This window comes from Electrophorus electricus, chromosome 11, assembly GCF_041902795.1.
Source record: "Electrophorus electricus isolate QZ-2024a chromosome 11, ASM4190279v1, whole genome shotgun sequence".
NCBI classification, from domain to species: Eukaryota; Metazoa; Chordata; class Actinopteri; order Gymnotiformes; family Gymnotidae; genus Electrophorus; species Electrophorus electricus.
The window spans coordinates 15685001-15707500 of NC_137507.1; the positions used below are offsets into that span (position 1 = coordinate 15685001).

Sequence of the window (22500 nt, forward strand, 5' to 3'; positions counted from 1 at the left end):
AAAGTCATTCATTCTGCAGCTGTTTTGTACTCAAATCACTGATACATTAGGTTATAGGGGTCAAACAGAATCGATACCCTCTTCAACCGTCACTTAAAACGTGTTGCTGTGTGGAGCTGTCAAACAATATTTGGAGAGCCCTTGGACATCTGGGAAGCACATGGACCTCTGTCAGTGCGACAGAGGCACCAAACGCTTCCATGATGGCAAATGCCTTTAATTTATAACAATGGTTTTCTGGCAGCTGCACAGGGAGCACAGTGGCATCAAAGAGGCAGGTGCTGGATTAAACCGGGCACATCTTGGCGATAACGCAGCAGGGAAGCCTGGTCGAGCTGGCTAATGCGTCAAGGCTTGGCCCAAGGAGCGTCAGAACCACCCCTAAGGACACGAGGTGCAGGATGATGCCACGTCATTCCTAACACGCCAGCCAAGCCCTCAGGTAATTAAGCCTGGTGCCGAAATAAATAAATAAGCAAATAAACAAATAAATAAATCAGAGCGGTGTTGTGCTGTCAGCCCACAGCCTTGAAGCAGGCCCAGGGGTGAGAGTCCTGCCACCCACTTGCGATTTATGCCGAGTGATCGCAGTATGAATCTGCCGAAGCATCGATACAGTGGGGAGGAGGGTGGAAAGTGAAATAAAAATGGTGTGTAGGAAGATGTTTGTTTTGTCTTTTTTTTTTTTTTTTTACTGAGGCCTCTGTGGAGTTGGAAATCAGCCAGTAGCCAGTGGCAGTGGAGTATGATCAAAACCCCACTCCTTGGTGAGCACTTGTAAATGCCCAGTACTCTGTATCTGGTAACACAGCGCCACTGTTACTGTATAACTATGCCATTAATTAGAGCGTAGTAACAATGTGTAACGGCACAATTGGAAATTGTTTATCAAAATTGTGTATGGGAAGACTATATATGTTCACTTTTTCAGTGTTTTAATGTAGTAAGAGATGCTGCATGTACATGTTGAATATCGGTGTAAGGCTCAGTGTGAGAAACTGCAGTCCCTTTCGAGCACTCATATTTCTAATGCTTTAACCAGCAAGGCACCCAGACAGGAAGCCAAGGAGTTTCCGGAAAGCGCACCGTCTCGACAAGACGCAAATTCGGTTTATTCAAAATGCCACAAACAGCCCCACCAGAGAGGCCTTTCGAAAGAGCCGTGATCGATAGCCATTGATTGTTTCCGTCCGGCTTCTCTCCTGAGCACAGAAGGCAGCTAGAAGAGAGGAGCGAAAGGCGGCTGATTTTCCCAATTTTTCTGCAACACCCATGTGAGAAGCGTCGACTGGTGGGTGAAGCAGCCTTGGGGCGGGTGTGGCGTGCGAGAACGCACACACACACACTCTCACAAGTGAAGCCAAAAAGAGAGACTGTTATTCACGGCACATATGGAGGTTTTCACCTGGGTGTTCCACGTGGTAAACAAGCACAGTGGAGCATATGGCCTCGAGCTGACATTTTGCCTGACTGAACTTGCCTGACTGCGGATCCCAAAATGTCACCGAGCGCCAGACTGTCTAACTGCTCGCTTCTGTGGGAATCGAGTTGTTTTTCCACTTCTTCTTTTTTTTTTAATGGATTTTCTCCTCATCTCAGCTTTCACAGTTTTGGGACTGTAGGAGTGCATGTAGTGATTGGAAAGTGGGAAGTGTCGCATGGTTAAGGACCGGACACCGTCAGGAATGATGCTGCACAGATGCGCCGCTTCCCAGTTTCCCAGCCCAAGCTCGTCATGTTGCATCCCTGCTAGCCACCGCAGGCCTTCCCACATCACGTCTCCGTAAGGAAAAGAAAAAGACTGGGAGTGTGTATTAGAAGGCCTTCTTTATTTATTTAAATAAATGACTAGCACAGGACATTTATCCTGTACCTAATGTCTGAATTTTGAGGTGCTGCTTACATGGATGTTTGTTTTGTTTTGTTTTGTTTTTTTGATGTCAGTGATGTACCAGCTCGTGTCCTGCTGGCATGCGACAGAAAGAAGCGCAGAAATAACACAGAATGCCGTTTGACTGTCGAGGCGAGAGTTCCGGGGAAAACAGTGATGCCAAGAATTTCCCTAACAATAGAAACGTAGGACGGGCAACTTTATTTCCAGCACTTGTGCTACCAGGCCGGTTAACGGATGCATGAGACAGTTATGTCTGCGTCAGGAATTTTCATCGCTGCCTTGCTTTTGGCTGTAGATGCGGAAATTATCGCCACGGTGACGCCGCAATCTGTATGCGCACGCAAGGGCTCACAAGATCATATGAAGACCCAGCACTTTTAGTGGTAGCTAAATCAGTCGGCCTCTCCTTTCGTCTGGATCTTTTTCTGTTTTCTTTTGTCCTTACATCCTGAAGTATAGCCTACACCTGGGGCTCCCACGCTGAGGATAAATAGGACATCTATCTTCACACTCTACATTACGGTATAACCTCACATTCTAAAATGCAGCAGATTTTTCTGACCACGTTTGTTTTAATTAGAGCTTTAAGTCTGGGAATGCCCGTGTGTTTCTGTGTTAATAACATCGCCAGCTGTTGTTGCTGTTGTCGTTTTCGTTGTCATTGTGGCTGTTGTTGTTTGTCGTTATGTGTAACTCTGGACCGGTGGCTACATTTGGATGTGTCAGGTTCACCAGTGCGCGTCACCTTGCTTTCGAGAGGATGTGGGACTGGAGCATCATACCACTGCAACTGGGCATGGGTAGTGGCTGGGTTCATTTTGGGGTCGGCAGGTTTAAGGTCAGTGCTGTTCTACAGGAGCTCTTCCAGCCTGATCGAGTCAGTTATGCACAAAGTCAGGCCATTCTGAGCAAAGCCTGTAAAAACCACAGGTGCCACGTGCAAATGTGGTAGAAATTAGTATGAATGTACATTTCATACTAATATTACATTAGCTCCAAAACATGCATGATACTTCATGTGAAATAAAGTCATATAAAGTAGGACAGGAATGTTTCAATGTGTGTGCAATGGTATATAATTAAGAAATAATTATATATAAATAAATATATATAATAAATGTATAGTAAAAAGTACAAAAATGCTTCAGAATAATGCTTCAAACATGTACACTCATTACTGTATGTGTATGTATTTTTTTTAAACATGAGAAGTGAAGAAATACATCTCGCCAGTGTCTCCTGACGTGCCTTTTTCTTTCTCCGTCTTTCTGAAGGAGTCTTCCTGTTTGGCAGCACTGAATGAATGGGAGGCTGGCTGAGCCTTTGACTGGCTTTGTGGAGCCTAAGTTGCCAGATTGGTAAATAACAAGCATGCGCTACACGCGGGAGTGAAACGACAGCAATGCACTAACACAAACTTTTGCAAACCAATTACAGCCATTCAACCAGCCGAATACACTTTTTGTTTGATTTTGTTTGTGTTTGGTTGATCTCTTTTGGCTGTTTTAAATCTTTATCAAGGCTACAGTGCCTTGATGATGATGGTGTTTTGAGTTTATTTAGCACAACCGCACAATGGCCTAAATATACGCTGTCGTGAGTGCGTGCAGTTGCCTGCTGGGTTGGGGTTTTTTCTTTCCCAGAGTGCACTGGGATGGAGGCTGTGGCCAGTACTGCTGACTTGGCTCCTCCGCACGGGAGCTGGCAACCAGCGCTAATGGCCAGCCGCGCTCACGGACGCTTTGACGGAAAAACAGCTGCCACTGCGACTCCGCTCCGGCCCGGGCTCGAGCCGTGTCCTGTGGTGCTGAGCGGGCCCAGTGGGATCAATTACACCGGCCCGGGCTCCAGCGCCAGCACCACTCCCCACCCCACTGCCGGAGTCCCACCACACATGGGCCCCCCCCACCCACCTGCACCCTACTGCACCCACCTGCACCCAGTCTGCACCTCTGCCTGACGGCCTCGTGGAGGGGCCACCGTGTGCCGACGTCGGGTGCCCGTGATCTGCTGCCCGTGGGGGTAGAGAGAAAGAACTACGGCTACACAAACAGCCTCAGCTCCCACCAGCAGCCTGCACACGCAACACCACTGATCACTGCAATCATCGGCGCACTCTCAGCGGATGCCGCGGACGTGAGGCTTCTTTTCCGTGATTAAACATGCCCAATCATCGGTGAGCTGAACAGCTGATTAAGGGCACCCTTGCTCTGATGGTTTAATCAGAGCATTAAGGGGGAAAGGAGAGTGTAGCCTTACAAAAGAATGTTCCTGATGAGTTCAATTATTATGATCCGAGGCTTTCTCCTAAAGCACGTCCGGAACGTCCCCATGCCTGTTACAGCGCAATATACTGTTAGTTTTGTTATTTCTTCATTTTCTGTTTATTTCAACAAAGGTGCATGTTGCTTAACACTGTTGTTGCCAGGCCTCAGTGATACGATGGGAAGGGATATTTGTAGCATGAAGTGTGCTAGTGATTTAAACCATGACAGAACTAAGGGCGCACCCCCACCCATGTGAAATCTCTCAGCACCGTCGTTTGCTGGCAGGCTGTCCGGCCTGATGAAATGTCTCTTTCCAGAGCTAATGCTGTGGAGGAGCCGAGCGGGTCGCCGATGTCTCCTCTCAGTCAGGAGGGGCTCAGGAGGGAGTCAGCACTAGCTGCTGATGTGCTCTGATTTTGAAATGACTCAAATAAGTTAAATGGACTTCATTCTAATAGGGGGTAATCTCTCCTCCCTCTCTCCTCCTCTCTCACTCCTTTCTTCCTCCCTCTCTCCTCCTCCCTCTCCCCTCCCCCCTCCCTCTCTCCTCCTCCCTCACTCCTCTCCTCCTCACTCACTCCTCTCCTCCTCACTCCTCTCCTCTTCGCTCACTCCTGTCCTTCTCCCTCCCCCTCTCCTCCTCCCTCTCTCCTCCTCCCTCTCTCCTCTCCCCTCCTCCTCCCTCTCTCCTCTCCCCTCCTCCTCCCTCTCTCCTCCTCCCTCCCTCCTCTCCTCCTCCCTCCCACTCTCCTCCTCCCTCTCTCTGCCTCCCTCACTCCTCTACTCCTCCCTCCCCCCTCCTCCTCCCTCTCTCCTCCTCCCTCACTCCTCTCCTCCCTCTCTCCTCCTCCCTCACTCCCCCCCCCACCTCAAACCCCCCCCCCTCCTCCCTATTCCTCTCTCAGTTTGAAGTAGCTTTATTGGCATGACTGTATCAGATAAAGTTTTGCCAAAGCATGCAGGGTTTGGAGCTGAACATGTTCTCTGTTAATAAAATGTTTTTCTGTTAATAATGACGATAATCGTGGTAATAGTCATAAATAATAATAAAATTGAAAATGAACTAGATCAAACAAAATCAGTAATGATAACATTAAATCAGTCAACAGGATATAGATTATTGTTTACAGTGAAAGGTGCGCTAAGTGTAGAATGCGTTACTCAAATGTCTCAGGCGGTGACATGTTGCCACATATTCTTTTGATTTTTTTACAGTGGGTTTTTGTTTTTTGTTTTTTTTGGTGGGACAATTTCATAATTTCGAAGTCTCTCTCTCACTCACTCTTTTCTACCTCTCTCTTTAGTATTCTTCAACCTTTTTTCTCTCACTCTTCCTCCAGCCCATTCGAATGGTTCCACATGTTGAGCTGATCACACTAAGATTTGATCACATACATTTCTTCATTGCTGTCTTTTCCCAACGTTTGGGCCAGAACCGGCTTGCCCCACTGGCTAACGTGCTAGCGCGGCTGGGGTGGCTGCAGTCTCGTAGGAATCACTCTCTTCTCTGAGGGAAAGTGACAAAAGGCTTCAAATGAATCGCAAATAAGCTGGTCGTAATGAGTGCTTATTTAAACGGAGGATCAAGGGACACCTGGGTTTTATTACTGGGAAGTAATTCTCCGGAAAGTGAATTCCCCTTTTCTCTCTATTTCTCGCCGTACAGTAGGAATGAGGTCTAACTTCATACACTGAAAATTGCCTGTCACTTGTAGTTTGTTCAACATTCCATCAAACGAATTTTCACCTTATATGTTAACATGTTCAGCTAAATATCACACAAATAACTTTTGTAACTTCAGGAGCTTGTCATAAGGGACACGTAAGCAAGATGAATGCCTCCAGGTTATACAAGGGCCTGCATTCATGCAAGTTGTGAATTAACATATTTGACATCCCAAAAATGCCCATCATTGTATTTTTCTAGAATTAATTTAAAATGAAAAGATTTAAAAAAAAACAAACAAAAAAAACCATGTTAAATAAAGTCTCATCAAAGCAGGGCACCTCTGAGTAAAATGGGAGCAGGTGATGAGGATAGTGATTTTGGCCTGACAGGCGTTTTAACAGACGATGTTTCCCAGGATGGTCACTATCAACATCTCATCATAAAGTGAGTGGGTGATGGCTTAGCATATCAGACAGTTGGAAATGAGCATCTACTGCTGAAGCCACTGTGGTAGTTTAGTTTGGCTGAGCTGTGGTCCTGGCCTGGAAATCAGTAAATATGTATTATAATTTGAATAGCAAAGTAAAACAAAGTCAAATACCACTGTCAGACAAGATATTCTCAACACATGTATCCAAATTTAATTAAGATTAAATCATATATTCAACCTCAAAATGTCTCAAAAAGTAATGAAATAGCATCTATTTAGGATTTGTTTGTTTGTTTTTTGAATGCCAGAGTAATTGTATGTGACAGATACATACACTTTTACATTTTGTTCATGAAAAAATAGTGGCTGTGTTTCCTTAAATTGCTTGTGCAGGTAATTTAGAAAAGAATCTGTTTATGAGTTGTTGATGCATGAGACACTGAGACATAATGTGTAGCACACCGCCACTTTAATTCTGCTTAGATTAACTACTGTGCAATACACTGTGTCATTAAGTAATGAAGTAAAAAAAAGGTTTTTTTATCTGTCTGCACTTGTTGCTGTGATATGCATGGGTCTAACCTCTTTAAACATGTTTATTAAAACCTAACATAGGCAATCATTTTATACTTGGCAAACACAGGGAATCTAGAATAGATTAGGACCCAGAAACTACACATTGACTCTCTCTCTCTCTCTCTCTCTCTCTCTCTCTCTCTCACCCAAACACATTCACACAACCACACATAGCAGTCTGAGTTAGATTGAAATATGCATAATTGGAATAGATCAGAAGCTCAAATTAAATATGAAATACAGAGAGGTGACTGATATTAAGCTTGTTGGAATGTACATCCACAGTACCATCTCTGATTGATTGAGAAACTTATATGTGTGCAAAAGCCTGTCTCAGTTTAACTTTGTGTGGAGAGTGGGTGCACGTGTGTGTGTGTGTGTGTGTGTGTGTGTGTGTGTGTGTGTGTGTGTGTGTGTGTGTGTGTGTGTTATGACCCTTATAGTGTGGTAAGATGGTTATGCTAGCCCTGCCAAAATAAATTCTCACAGACATGGCACTGGGCTTCACATCCTCTCCTAACAGGTACATGCATATAGGAGTGGGCTGTGCAACTCACTGCAAGCCAAGTGCCGTTTGCTCAGAAGCAGGGTGAAGTAAGCACGCTGGGCCCTCGCACCTGGGCCAGGCCCGAACCACGGAGACAGCGGGGTGCTACGCTCCTGTCTACATCCCCCACACCCCCAGCCCTCCGACCCCATTCAGCGAGCCTTGTTCATCATCTCGCCGCTGAAAGGAAATGGAGTACTAGAACTGAAAGCACCCCCCCCCCCCCCCCGAACTTTCTGTAGCTCTGTAAACCAGAACTTCACATATGAACTGATCTGAAAGGGATTTCTCTTTGTAAACGGGCAGGGTGTCATCGGTAGGCCCTGCTTCCAAATTGAAAGCCACTTTTCTTTGTTTTTTTCATTTTCACGTCCTTATGTCCATTTGGCTGTATACCTCTGTCTCTGACTCGTTTATCGGTGTTGTTTTCTTCACAACAACGCGGCATGCAGGTGACGGCTGTGTTACTGAAGTGCCCAGTCTTAGTGAAGTTCACAGACCAGAAGAAACACGACAGAGCAGCGCATAACGACTGCGTCCAAAATCAGAAGCTTTAATCGCAGATCACAGAGCAGACAGGTGCCAGAGAGCTTTGCCGCACACCCTCCTCTCTCTCTCTCTCTCTCCCTTAGTTTTTCTTCATCTTACTCTCCATCTCTCCACCCATCACTCTCTTTTCACCTTTCACCAGCAAATCTTGTCCCTTATCAACAGTGGTCGTATGCAGTCTTAATTCTGCCAAGAAGAACTGATCATTTTAAAACCCTGGTGTTTTGCTAAGCCTTGGTTTTGAACACCCATGTCTCTCCATGTCAGTTGGTCACTAAGGGGAACTGTGTCACCGGGGGCTTCAAGTTCCCAGGCCCCTCTCTGCTGAAGGTCGAGGAGGCTCACCGTGGTGGTCTTCACACGGCCCCCGGGCTGTGTGCAGGTCCAGCCTGACCTGTTCGCCAGCAGGTCGCAGCCTTCATCCTCCAGGCACGGCACCATGTCACACCACTGCTTGGTCTTCACGATGCGCGCTGTGGAGCAAGAGCAGAGACCACAGAGGGGTTACGCAACACCGAGACTGCAAACACATACCCACACACACACACACACACACACACACACCATCTCTTCAGCCTCAGTTATGTGGGCAGGCAGCACTAGCCACGCCCCCCCCCCCCCCTCCCTTACAGCCAGCTGGAAGGCCCCCGGCCTGACAGGACCGGGATGAGAACGGCCTTCTGGGTTTCTGGGTGGTGTAATCCTGCCACATCAGACTTTGTTCAGGTGACCCTGAGATGCAAATGAATAAATAATATATTTCATAAATTTTGTTTTTTTTAAAGGCCACTTAGCATATATTACACAAACATAACTTATTACATAAACATCACTGATAACAGGCACACCCAGACTGTAATGCTACTTCAACCATACTTGCATTACTATAATTTCAACATATGTTGAACACACATGCCCACTCGAATGCACCATCAGTTCAGTATTTTATTTTAGCATCAGTTCAGGTCCCTTCACATCTCCGCTTAAATTTTTCATATACAAAAAAAACAAAAACAAACATTCCTAACACAACTGCTTTGCCCAAATGAAGCAATTCCAACAAGCCAAGCATGTTATCAGAGTTAATGCGTTAATCTCCTGGCAGCGAGGTCCAATATGTGTAACCGGTTACATAAAAAACTTCTTCCTTTTTTATTCCTAATTACTTTCAATGAGAGAGTTCACTCTAAAAGCTTGATGGCAGAAAGCCCTCACTACTCTCCGTAAAAGGTGTCTGTCCTCTAATCGAGGAGAATTTTTCTTTTACATCAATTACCTTCCATTTTCTGACTATGCTGACATTTATTTTGTCGGTGCATATCTGCAGGCTGACGTCAGTGGCCTCTGAAGGAGATGTTTGGTAATAGGAGGGAAGGGTTTAGAATCAGAGCCCAGGCTAATTGCTGCAGACTTAAATCTGGCAAACTTCTGATGCGCAAAGGAAACAAAAGGGGTGGCAATCAGTCTTAATTGTGGGTCTAATTTAAAGCACCAGTAATCACAGCAATGAAGCTGCTTAAGTTATATTGGTGTCACCTCTCTGATCTGCCAATCACACAAAAACCATGCAAGAGCACTTAATTATCCTTCGCATATGTGCACACGTGCCCACTCACCTCAGAGCACAGACAGACAAATCAATTTCACACAAAATCCCATCAATCAGGCTAGTCGTTTTACACGACAGCATGTAAAGTAAAACATGGGAGATAAAAATCATTATATAGAATGGAAGATTAAAGATTGAAGTGGTTAAAGAGTTGGTGTGGAGCGATGTGCCAGCAGTACCAAGGTCATGGGTTCTGTTCCAAGGGAACATGTGTGCTGTCATGCTGATGAATCTGTAAGTCACCCAGGATAGGGGCCAAATGCTGAAACTACAAATCAGTAAACAGGCATGCTGAAGCCAGGGTGACTTCCAGGTATTAGTCTTTATAGATGAGGTTCCCCCAGTAGTCCAATAGGGTGAGTTACCGCCTTCCGCTATAGAGACATGTTCAAAAGTGATAAAGAAAGCAGAAGTGGCCTGTTTATTAAGGTAATATGTCCTCCCAGACTGTTTCTGTGTTTGGCAATTTGATGGCTATGGCCTGTTAGCCTCAATTATTAATCCAATTGACCATAGAGCTTGCGGAGGGTGCACCTGCGTACCTCGTCCAGGCCGAGCAAGCATTTAAATCCCCCCTTATTCCGCAGCCCTTTATCTGATGTCATACATCAACGATGCGCCAGTTCTGCCAGCTAATCCGGACTCTTCGCGACAGCGCTAATCAGTTTTGCCCCCTCCGGTCCCGTGTGGTGTCGCGAGCCCCAAGCCACCCCCTGACGTGAGCGTCGGGATTGGATGGTGCCCTGATATAATAGAATAAAACCAACCTGGGTGTAATCTGGTTGCTGGAAAGGGTCCGGGCACAGTTCATCTGCCCGTGATAAGATGAGGAATAACACCATTACACCCACAGTGGGACACTATCTCAGCGAAATGCTATATCACACGCATGTCAACGGCCCGCGACCCCGGGTAATAAATCCTGGCTAATGCCGAGGCAAGTCGGCGCCTGGCAGGAGGCAGGAGTGGGCGAGTTTAGTGGCGGAGGCCAGATCCCATCGTGGCTGTTTATCTGATGATGCATCTGATCAGGTAACAGGCCACGTCGGCATCCTCCGCATGTGAAAATCTGATCTATGATGGGTGTAGCCTGAATCAGCACTCCGTCTCCCTACACTGCCCGCCACCGCGTCTGGGCACCATGGACGCGCCTTGCGAGGGTTCCTCCGTTCGTGTTTCGTCGCCGTCGGTGGGATCCGTTTCTGGTCTGGGAGCGCCTCCGCAGAGATCCTGTCGCTCGGACCGAAACACGATCCGTCAGAACCGGTGGGTCGCTCAGACGGAGGCCACACAGTCCCCGGGGCCGTGTGCCCCTACTCTCCTGCCCTGCTGCCCACCAGACCCCATTTCTTTCATGGCATTAACATTCCCAGCAGCACATCCGCCGGCTAATGACTTTTAAGCAAATTCAGTGTATCTTAATTATACTCAGGCCGCCTTCAGGACGGCAAGCCACTGTACCCTCCGACCCCACCGACATCATCCCCACATGCTGCTCTTTCTCTTTTACTGCTAATTTCTGTCTTCTTTCTTCTCTCATTCTCAACACTGCAGCATAAAACACCACACACACACCCACACACATGCACGCACACACGCACCCCCACCCCACACACACGCGCGCACAGCAGCGCATTCCCACTGCCCAAACAGAGGTATGTAGCCAAGCTCCCACCATGAGAAACTCTCCTGCAGCTTTTAGAGGAGAACAAAGGAAGAAAAAAAGAAGGACAGATGAACAAAAGTGCTTCAGAAAATTCCCCAAATGATCCCCCAGTTTGCTTTCATCACGCAAATCCTCTTTCATGATTCTTTAACAAAAAAAAGCAACAGAAGAAGAAAGAAAAGGAAATGAACATAGGATGTAGTCCAATTAGTTCCTGAGCTGGAGACCCACCAGGCCCTTGCCAGGCAGGCCAGTGAAGCACGGTGTGAACCGAGAGAACCTTTCCCTCCACCCCTCGCCACTTAATTAGCTCCCAGCGTCTCTCCTCACTCTCTGCAGCCCGGTTCTCACACTCCGCTACTCTGCTGTTCCATTGGTCGGATGACGGCGCACCCCAAACCCTGTCGGCAGTCTTTCCAAAGCATTGGCCTCACAAGAAAGCAACTCCGGCGTCGTATATCTTGGCGCTCTTCTGAGGCGTTCCAAGACAAACAACGCTTTGGCATTTAGTACCCTGTCGCTGACAACGTAAAAACGAACGCAATTTTGCACCGTGAAACGCCATCTGTTGTTTTTCTGTTGTGTACAGTTTTCTGTGTGTGTGTAAAAACCAGAGTAACCTTTACTCCGATAAATCAGCTCTAATTGCTGTCCATCTCGCTGAGTTTAATCAGGATGTCCCCCCCTCCCGTCTTACTGAGGGACATGCATTTATCCACTCAGCGCTCCGGTAAATGCCAGGCTGAGTCGTAACTGGCAGCAGCATTTGGCGCGCCCGTGTTTGTTTGCGGAAGCACCGTCTGGCCGCGGGGGCCTGCCTACCCAGCAGGGCCTGGCGTGCGACGCCCCGGCCCCGAGCGATATCGTGGATGCACAGATGTGCGCTGACATTTCCCCTCCCGCCACAGCCGTGAGACGCTGTAAGCCAACGGTGGAAATGTCAACCAGGACAGGAGCGGCGGTGGCAGCGATCGTTTAATAACAGCCGTCTGTAGCGGGCGGAGCAGCCGCGCCACCAGCCGCGCCACCGGAGGATCGCGCCTCCTCCTTCCTCCGCCCGCCGACTGTAGCTCTGGAAAAAAATTGTTCCACGTCCCATTAATAGGCTACAGGGCTCTGGATCAATTACACATGGAAATCCAATAACAATGTGCTAAATGTTGCAGTTTAACCTACGTGATGCCCTTTACTGTTCTGAGTGAGAATCTGCAGTGATCAATTTTTATAGAAATGAGATTTCAAGTCAGAAAACTTCATTCTGAGCTCTTTCAGGGTTTTATTGGTTTCTGACCAAATTAACGGTCATGCAGTGTTGATATTACTGTGAAATTCATTTGCTAAATATAGATTAGAAACTCTAAAACAATTAACCACGTGTTCCTTACTTTACAATGAAAACTTCGTTTAGTTCGCTGGTCCCCTCAAAAACATTATTGCTCTTCTTCTCTCTAGCATTAGTTCTCCATCTCATTGATGATAAGCTGTAGCAAAAAAAAAATGAGTGAGCACCTGTGGCTGTGCTGAAAGATACCATGCAGCCTTTTGGAGAATATCATTTCTATTGATATCACCAAATCAATAACAGAGTTTTACTCAGAGGATGTTGGATTTGCTCCCTACTGGAAAGTTTTCACTAAATCACATTTTAAATACAGTTGTGGTCAGAGGTGCAGACTGACCAGTGGGATGAGCTCATTTGTGAGAAATTTACTGCACCAGTGCTGGGCTTACAATCATGAGAATGGACATTAATTATAGGCCCAGTCATAATCATGGCTTGAGAACTACAGACATTATTAAAATTCATATAATATGATTCTGGGTAATTCTTGATAAATCAAGCAAGTTGTATCTATAAAAAGAAAGTGTCAGTATAATACCCAAACACTGTTTTTTGCTTGTTTGTTTGTTTGTTGAGGTGAGTAAATATAGGCTGTAATTTTGTTGGAGATGTACAGGCCCTGTCTTTTATATTTTGTAATACTCTTTACTCACTCCTGCTATCTGAATGTCATATACACTATAAACTCAACTGATATATAAACTCATCCGACCAACCGGACATAGTAGTGATGGACAAAGAGAAGAAGAGGGCTGTAGTGACAGATGTAGCAGTCCCATGTGATTACAACATCAGGACCAAGGAAGATGTGAAGCTCCAAAATCCCAAGGGCTGAGAGAAGAGCTGGAAAAGATGTGGAAGTTTAAGGCAACACTGGCTCCCCTGATAATAGGAACACTAGAGGCTGTGGCCCTCGGACTGGGAGAACGGCTCCAGCAGATCCCAGGAACAACATCTGAGATCTCTGTGCAGAAGAGTGCAGTCCTGGGAACAGCTTGGATTCTGCACAGGACCCTCAAGCTCCCAGGTTTGGTAGAGGACCCAAGCTTGGAGGACAAAGAGGCTGCTCTGAGGAGACAGAGCAGGAAATGTTTTATGTACTTAATTCAGTTCTTCCTCCTTCCCAAAGTCTTTTTTCTTTCTTTCTTTTTATTTATTTTTTTGGTAGTTAGCAGAGATAAATATTTTTAAGTGCTACATTTGCCTGTCAATCTAAAGTAATTCAATTTGCATTTGATATTCCTGTAATGAATTATAAAATAGAAGTCCAAGAAAAGTATTTTGTAAGTTAAGACTAAGCTGAAATGGCTGTAATGTGCAATTACCAATACCATTCTATCAGGAATTCATTCTTATCTTGCTTTAAGCACAAAAGAAAATATCCTATTCAATTTCAGTTTCCCTGAGAGAGAAAAGGACTGTATAGCCTGCGAAAAATCTTTCTAGTCAACACGATCAAGCAGACAGTAGACGTTTATCCTCATTAAAACATTTGCTTCTCTCTGTTAATTTAAGGAAGTATGCCTCTTGACAATACTGTTAAAAGAAATCAATATATCTGTCAGTCATATAAAAGATATCAGAGGCTTCATGTATTCAGTGACTTCCAGAGGTCTCGGTGCAGCAGAGAATTTGATTGTGTGCATCTCACCATTTCCGCACCATTTTTATTCATCCCAGGAAATGTGTCTATTTATCCATCATTATGCTACTGAGAGTCAGAGCACTCACTTACTACTTATTTATTTCTTTTTTGTTTAGCAATGTTGTGAAGCGTGATGTGAATTCTCCTGCCTTGCTCTCCCAGCGGCTGCCGCTCCCCGTGTGGAGAGCAGGCGGCTCCCGGCCGGGCACCCCTCTCCGGTCTTGACCCAGTTAAGGCGGGTGCTGACTGATGACCGTGGCAGCAACCTGCAGACAGGCTTTACAGAGACAATAAACGAGCAGCATGTGGGCAGGGTGGAGCGAGATTTACTCGTTTTACCGTGCACTCCTCTTCCTTCTGCGCTTTGATGCCCCGACACCTGTCCGATCTCCTTGGCGATAGGCTGACCCCCCCACCCCAACCCCCAACCACCACCATCCCCCGCCAGGTCAGAATCTGCCTAGCAGCCCGTGTGGGCACGTGGCGCTCTGAGATCACCCTCCAGTTCTTATCCCTGACCTTATGTTGCCTTTGATCCTGCTTCTCTCAGCAAAGGAGGACAGAGGGCCTGCAAAAGTCAACTCAGAATACAGCGCCGCAGTGATGACTGCCCGCTGTGTCAGTGCACGGTGATGAGCACTCACTATGTAAATGAAATAGAATCTACCTGCGGCGGCGTCACACATGATGCCTTGTGCTAATTCGTCTCAGGCCAGGTAGGATCATAGCGCACCACCGAATACTAATGACCCTAATTGGCTATGCGCCACACATGCTAATGACATTTTATAATTGTCTGTGGCGCCAAAGGAACCCACGGCACTTAGTGTTAAGCAAGCCGGCTAATGTCTGCTGATAACCGAGTGACCGGGAGTTTTAACCTGACATTTAAGGGAATTGGCTCCAATCAATAGCAAAGGTTACTGCGACGGTGCCCAGAGCACAGCTAATACCGAGCCGGACTGAACCCTCCCATCTAGTCACTCTCTTGACTACTCGGCCGTTCCGATCGATTAAAAATGACGGTCAGCAGGCTGGGTCGCCTCTGATCCCCCACCGACGGTAGCCTCCCGGAAACGGGGGAAAAAACAATCGGCATGAGCCAGATTACCGCTGATCTGAGTGTATCGGAGAAAAGAAGCAAATATTAACTCTGGGTTTAGGGACCAATGCAGCTTCTTCCTAGATGCTGGGTTTGCTGTCCTCTTCCTGATGTTTAAGCAGGGCCCTGGGTATTTGACATCCCAATCGCATGACGCCAGGGCCACAGACCCTGATATTTAACAGTCGGCACCCTGACGGCGTGGTGCGCCGCTGGGACATACTATTATGAGCTCTGTCATGCACTGTCAGGGCATTGTTCCCTTAGATTGTAAACAACTAATCGATAGCTCATTTGTCACTGCAGTCTAAGGAAACAAGTTTTCAGGGATCCACTTTCCAAACCAAATGAACCAATCAATGCTTGCTCCACTGAGACCCTCTTAAAGAAATGGAAAAGGTGGATCTCTCTCTGCCTCTCTGTCTCTCTCTCTCTCTCTGCCTCGTTCTCTCTTTTGTCTGCTGCAAGCGTAACAATTCCACTGATTCACAGGCTCACTAGAGGGCAGCTGTTGGAATGCATGGGAATGCGAGACTGGGGCGAGACTGGGACGAGACTGGGGCGAGACTGGGGTGAGACCAGGCCGGGCTGTTCTGCTCTGATGCCACTTTGTGTTTAAGTGGTGAACAGAGTGTCCCTGTCAGAGGCCCCGCCCTGACTGCAGTTGCCGGGTGTATTATGGCCCTGCCACACTTACTGTCCCTCAACAAATTCAGCGGCAGCTCAAGCACTTGCCAGAAAATGTCTCCGCGGGTCACCTGCCCACATTATTCTATACCCTTTCTCTCTCTCTTCCTCACACACACACCCACACACACACACACACCACACACACACACACACACACACACACACACACACACACACACACACACACACACACACCCACACCCACACACACACACCCACACACACACACACACACACACACACACAATTTCTGTCTTCATACCTTTGTTTCTCTTTCTACTCCTCTCTCACTGACACACACTCTGTCTATTCCCCTCGTCCCCTGGCCTGTCTATCAGTCTTTCATTCACTGTCTGTTACACCCCCTGTCTAACTTTCCCTCTGTCTCCTTACTATCCCACAGAAATGAATTCAGCTCCACTACCTCACACCTCTGATACGGCTTGTCAAATGTCAAGGGCTCGCTGATGTCAGGAGGCCATAGTCCTCTCTCGGCTAAAAAGGGAAAACCAATATAACCAAAAATAACGGTGTGTGCGCTGTCCAACCCCTCTCTGACTGGTGTGGCCTCGTCCTTTCCATGTGCTATTTTAGTTTTTGGCCTATATCACTATGCAAAATAAGAGGCTGATCTGAAACTCAGCCACGCTGCTGGCTATGTCCCCCGTGCTGACCCCTGCATTGTGTCTAGCAGAGCCGAGTGAAAGAAGGTCTGTCGCTGGGGTGATGATTGCCAGAAAAGCCTTTTGCAGAAACGTCTAGTGACAGCGGGCTTTTGCCCCCTTGGCCAATCACAGACGTGTTCCTCAGTTGCCCTGGCAACAGACCCACACTTTTCCGCGGTGCTGACAGGAAGCACATCTCTCCCAGTGGTGAAGCTGTCAGCCACTTGAGCACTCGTCGATACGCAATGTTCGTTATGGAAGATTTCGGGGGGGGGGGGAATGTCAGAAATTGCGTTAGTGGTGAAGCTCTGGAGGCCTACTCCCTTAAGCACCGTGCCCGTGGGTTTGTTGTCGGGCCGGGACGACGCATGTTAGCCCCCAACGGCAACTGACATGAAGAGATGCCTTGAGTGAGATTTGAACTCAAACCTCATCTCTTTCAAAACAAGTCTGTCCTCACCACACTGTTGCGATTTACTTTATACAGTTAGGCTGTGAATTATGTGATTGTGCTGATTTTTATCTCCCAAGACCCTAAGAGCTGAAATGATGGCTTTCTTTCTCCCAAGGCTTCGGAAAACCTGGTAGGCAGTGAAAATGGAGAATGCCCCTTTGGGTTTAGCACACCTACCATTTAGCAGGTCATACTGGATGCAGATATAACCCTCCTCTGCTGTGCTCTCTCGTATGGCCTTGCAGGCTTGTGCTTGTGTTTCCCATCAGTAGCGTGCTAGCGCAATGCAAATGCCTCCATTAATATTAATGAGGGATGTCGTTCTTCCACATGACTGGGGCTGTTCGTTGGTCACTGTGTAGCTGAAGCCCTTGGCTGCGCGTCAGTCCTCCCTGGGGTATGTGCACACCACCGCCCCCCCCCACCCCGCAGCGGGGTGTTATCTGTGTTGGCTGTTTATTTTAAGGTGCAGGTCATGCTCATGATGGAAGGAAGAGACACTGACTGGCCAACCAAGACTAATTGCTCGGTGCTCGGTGAACACGTGCAATTTGCAAAGATGGCATGACGACTGAGTGACGTTCATTGAGATGAACGGCCGAATCAAAGACGTTTCCTGCTAAGCAAAGTCTCAGCCTCTGACTCAACCCCCCAAGCGAGTGCTCTCTCACCCTGGCCAGCGCTTTGTGGCTTTCATTAGCCTTCTGTCGGAAAGTCCTCGGCCCCGGGGTCGCTCCTGCAAACCCTCACCTACGCCACAGCCGATCGGTTGATCACTGCCCGATTCTGAGTGATGCATAAGGGTTAAGTGTTCAGGATAAGGGCCAGCCTGAAGGCCTGCAAGGGCTACGGTCAGCCCACCCCCTCAACCACTCCACCACGCTGATCAGAGGATCAGCAGCGTCTTCCTGCCGGAACGCCATCCAGCCTCTCTCTGCCCAGCAGACACTGACGGAGCACACGATTAACTTAGCACTGGGAGCGCTGAGTTTGTTACTGGCCCTCACTCCGAGTCTCTCTAACATAATGAGAGGAGCAGGAGACTGCAATATTAATCCATATCTGATTTATGGATCCTCCGCACATCCACAGCCCCCATTTGTATTCATTTGCCTTTGCTTTTTCTTCTTTTTTTTAATGTAGATTCATTCTGCTCACCACCCCACACCCCCCACACATCCTTGTCACCGCTGTGTTGATATAATTTTTTTCCAGGCTACGCAGTGTGGCATAACACTCTCTCATTGGCCCGTGTGGTAAGAGGTGATGCGCAGTTACTGGGCCCTGGTGAGATCCTGGGCAGCGGTGCAGCAGAGTCTGGGATAATGGCGCGTGCAGGCCCGCCACCCGCCGCCCCTCAGCTTTTTTATTGCAGCCGTGCTCATCGTCCCAAGGACAAAGGCTCCCGTGACTTCCAGTTTTCTGCAGGGCTTCGGCAAACAATTAGATGAGAACAGAAACTGCAGTTGAGCCTCCAGACACACACAAGTACAGATACACACACATGCACACACACACACACACACACACACACACACACACACACACACACACACACACACTTGCTCACTGGCCCTTGATTTCTTAACTTTTCCCTGCCTCTCTCTGCCATTTTATGTCCTTTTCTTGATTTCTGTGTCTCCTGCACGTTCTCTTGCTTTATCATGCTCCCAGCCCTTCTCCCTGCTCAGTATACACATTCCCCCCTGGATTTCTGATTGGAGAGTGGAGGAGGCAGACCGCATTTCTCTCCACATGTAGCTCAGCCCACCCGGTTCGTTCAGCCCAGTGCCCACAGCTGCCCAAACCAAGCACGCCAGTCGCAGGCCGGGTGGACAACAAGGCAACAGAACCGTTGAAGTATTACGCTCACTAGATGTTACCAAGCAAAGCTGGATCACAAAAGACACACATGTACGAAGCAAAAAAGTAGCTAAGGCTTTATTAGAATGCAAAAGTGTTATGTACATCAAACTCCTGACAATGTGGAGAAAATATTACAGCCCAGCTCTGACTGCCTAATTATCTGTTTTATCACTGCAGTCACAATAGAGTGGTCCACTACTAGCCTGGGCTCACGCAAACGCATCTGTTCCTCTCGCTCTTTTAATGAGGAACATAAAAAATCATCACGGCCCTGTTATTTTTATTTCTGTCAACACCGAATTACGTACAGCAACTTTGCGTCATGGCGACGGAGCATGGTGCTGCACCTGGATAGTTGTCACGTTCAGGCACGTGCATGTGGTGTCTTGGGACGGGGTGGAGTTGGGGGTGGGGGTGGGGAACGACAACATACGGTTATTCCCCGGAACCTTCCGCCTTCCCGATCCGAGCCAGAGCGAGTGACTGCTTAGCGCCACCCTGCCCGTCCAACATACAGGGTGTGGTTTGAGGGTCCTGGCCCACCCCTTTGTCCCCACTGCCGTGGCTACCATCGAGAGTGACGAGGGAAATGAGCAGGTACGTCAAAGCCAGAACACGGATGCCAGGTGGACAGCCAGTTTGCTTTAATGACAGACGTGGTGCTTCGCCAGGCCTCGCAGACGTGTATTTATCCGGGAGGTACGCTATCAGGATGTCAGGCCGATTAGGTCTGAGATGATTGCCTCTTTGCCTCCCTGTTACCGTGGCAGAGGTGGCCTGCTCTAAGCAGCATCACGAACCCCAGGCATGGAGGAGCGCACGACATTAGTACAGGGCGTGGCTACGAGACGACCATAGCCAGTCGTCACGGAACAAAATACTTCCTGGCTATTCTGAGGCCACTTACAGTGGACGTAAAACCCTGCCTCCCCCCCAGCGAAATTGGGGTTGATCGCGAGGTATGGAGGCTCAGGGCTGAAGTAATTAGGAATTGTTAATAGCCCCTGTAGCCTTTTCGCAAACCTGTTCAGATTGCTGCTGAGACATGCGGAGAGGTTTTCCGCTCCAATTAGAGTCACACGCTTCACGGGCAGCGAGGTGCAGCAGCGGTACGACACAAAGAGCATCGGGTGAGCATTTAGGTGCGGACGAGGCAGACCCCAGGGGTCAGCGTGGTGTCATCGCCACAGATGTGAGAGAGAGAAAGAGAGAGAGAGAGAGAGAGAGAGAGAGAGAGAGAGAGAGAGAGAGAGTGGTGTGAAGGACAAGGGATGGAAAAATGTGTTAACATTCCACTAGGCTGAGAGAGGAGGTTGGCTTCTTAAAGTCAGAGCCCAGAAAGAGCAGGGAATAAGACAAGGAGAGAGAGAGAGAGAGAGAGAGAGAGAGAGAGAGAGAGAGAGAGAGAGAGAGAGAGAGAGAGAGAGAGAGAGAGAGTGTGTGTGTGTGCAGTAAATGGAAATAGAGCAAGAGATACTCTGAAATGGAAGCCTCTCCAGAGGAGAGGTGCTGAAGGTAATTTTCTGAAATTGTTAACACTTTGAGAGGCATATGGGGAGGGACTTTGGACACTGAGGTGAGAACATAATACTGGAGGAAAATGTTCTTGTCTTGCACAGAGTCTAGTCTTGAGTCTGTCTGGGGCTAATGTAGTCTTATGGTGTATCTGTCATTTGCGTGTTAAAACTAAATAATGGGGCAATTTCTTTTCCAGGTGTGATCCCTAGGAACAACTTTTGGCCCTAATTACGTTTCCTTTAGCATTCTCTCACTCTCCGCCATTGTTAATATGTTGGGGCAGGGTACGGGACAGTAGAAGTGTTGCTTGGAGACAGCCTCCTCAGCTCAGCCTGGAGTCGCCTCTGCTGTGCTAGTCACTCGTTACGTCCTCCTTTACCTCTGTACACCTTTCTGTCCATGTTGACCTTTTCAAGCCGCCTGTTCTTTTGAGTTCATGCTACTCTAAACACGTTTTTCCCCTCTTCTCTTTTAATAGGACTCCAGCGTTATCTACTACTTCACATGCCCTAGCATGTCAAACATAGCGTCTGTCCCAGTACACACGAAAACTTTCAATATATGTCTTCAGAAGAACGTCGGATACGGCGCTACAACACAGAAACAAGCTTTGAGTCTAGAAATGGCTCGCTACCTTACAGTTCTGTGCATGTGCATTCTGCGAGACCGAGTTGCGCGCTAAACCCATCCTCAGTTTTCTGTCTTGGCCACTGTTCTATTAGATTTATGACACATATTCCCGGTTTGAAAACACACAATTTTTCATCTTTATCTCTGTGCAATCCGAGTCCGCCAGAATTCAATTTTAACGGCGTTCATTCGTGTCGCCGAGACCGTGTGAAACCGTGCTTATTTGAAATGTAGAATGCGCCTTCGGCCAGGTCTCGTACAGTTCACGCGCTCTAGATGCTGGACTTCGCTCCAGCGCCTCTGTTCTGTGCCGCAATCTTGCGCGAGATGTTTTTTCTGATGTTTCCCAACTTTCGGTGTTTCGCGATACTAATACAACGCAAACACGAGGTCTCTGGCATGCATGAGTTAATAATATATTAAACATCAGACTGCTCGCTTTAATAATGAAAACGCCAAAAAAAAACAACACAATTTCTGTAATGACACAGTGAAGCAAAAAAAAACAAACCAAAAAAACCAAAAAAAACAAGCAAAAACAAAAACAGCGTTTGCAACCTCTCCATTACTTGATTAATCCAATTGATGATTAATTAGATGCGAATGAGAACGAAACTAATAGGACATCAATAATAATTGACGTAGTCAATAGCCTGGAACGTTCCCCACACCTGCGAGCGCTTCATCAAAAGGAATGGCCTGGTTTTCAGAGGCGCAAGGAAGCGGTGTTGGCGCGCCTACCTGCTGCGGAGCAAACGCCATTTATTAGAAAGGGAGCCATTAGGCCAGCATCGTGCATGCATCTGCAGCGCCTTCATCACGCGCACATTAGCTCCCGCTCGCAGCTTCTGCGGCCCTGGCACGATCAACTAATTGTCTTACAAGTGCTGTGCTGAACCCCCCCCCCCCCCCCCCTCACCCCGCCCGCAGCTCTCTCGTAGATTCTGAGATGAAGTGATTGCTTTAAAAAAAGAGTGCAAGGCGCGCTCAGAGAGGAGGGCTTTTAAGAGCCGTCCGCTGTGTTATTCAGTTATAGAATTAAGATAATTGGGCGCGCCCTAACCGCCGGACCGTTTTAAAGGTATAATGTGGTGGGGAAAATGTCTGGCAGTACAGATTTGACATCGTGCGCACATCTTCACAATGTGAAACATTTTAACTACACAATAAATTCTCCCCCGCTTTTTCCTTCTGTCTCTCTCTTTCGCTATTTTCTCTGTTTCCCTAAAAAAATAATAATAATTAAAAAAAAAAAAAAAAAAAGCAATTACTTAACATTTGGACCCTAGTCTGAACAGAGCCTTCATTGTTGAAATTGCGTGCACTCACATTAATAAAAAAGGACTCTTGAAAAGAAGGCACAAGTGAATGTTAATAGATG

The 22500-nt window shown here is 47.5% G+C and overlaps 1 protein-coding gene and 1 long non-coding RNA gene across 4 annotated transcripts in view; one reads left to right on the forward strand and one right to left on the reverse strand.

Annotated features, from left to right (window-relative positions):
- Positions 1 to 22500, reverse strand: part of tafa5a (TAFA chemokine like family member 5a) — a 75665-nt gene that overhangs the window by 2052 nt on the left and 51113 nt on the right. For 2 of the 3 annotated variants that reach the window (XM_027003829.3, XM_027003830.3), the window contains exon 3: positions 7636 to 8405. In XM_027003829.3, the coding sequence (XP_026859630.1) occupies positions 8113 to 8405 (293 nt within the window). In that variant the 3' untranslated portion in view covers positions 7636 to 8112. Of the gene's footprint in view, positions 1 to 7635; positions 8406 to 22500 lie in introns of those variants that run through there. The other variant, XM_027003831.3, reaches the window with a different exon arrangement.
- On the forward strand, positions 97 to 4601 carry LOC145659918 (uncharacterized). Its single transcript, XR_014126088.1, has 3 exons — positions 97 to 2416; positions 2621 to 2732; positions 3169 to 4601. It is a non-coding gene; the product is annotated as an uncharacterized LOC145659918 (long non-coding RNA).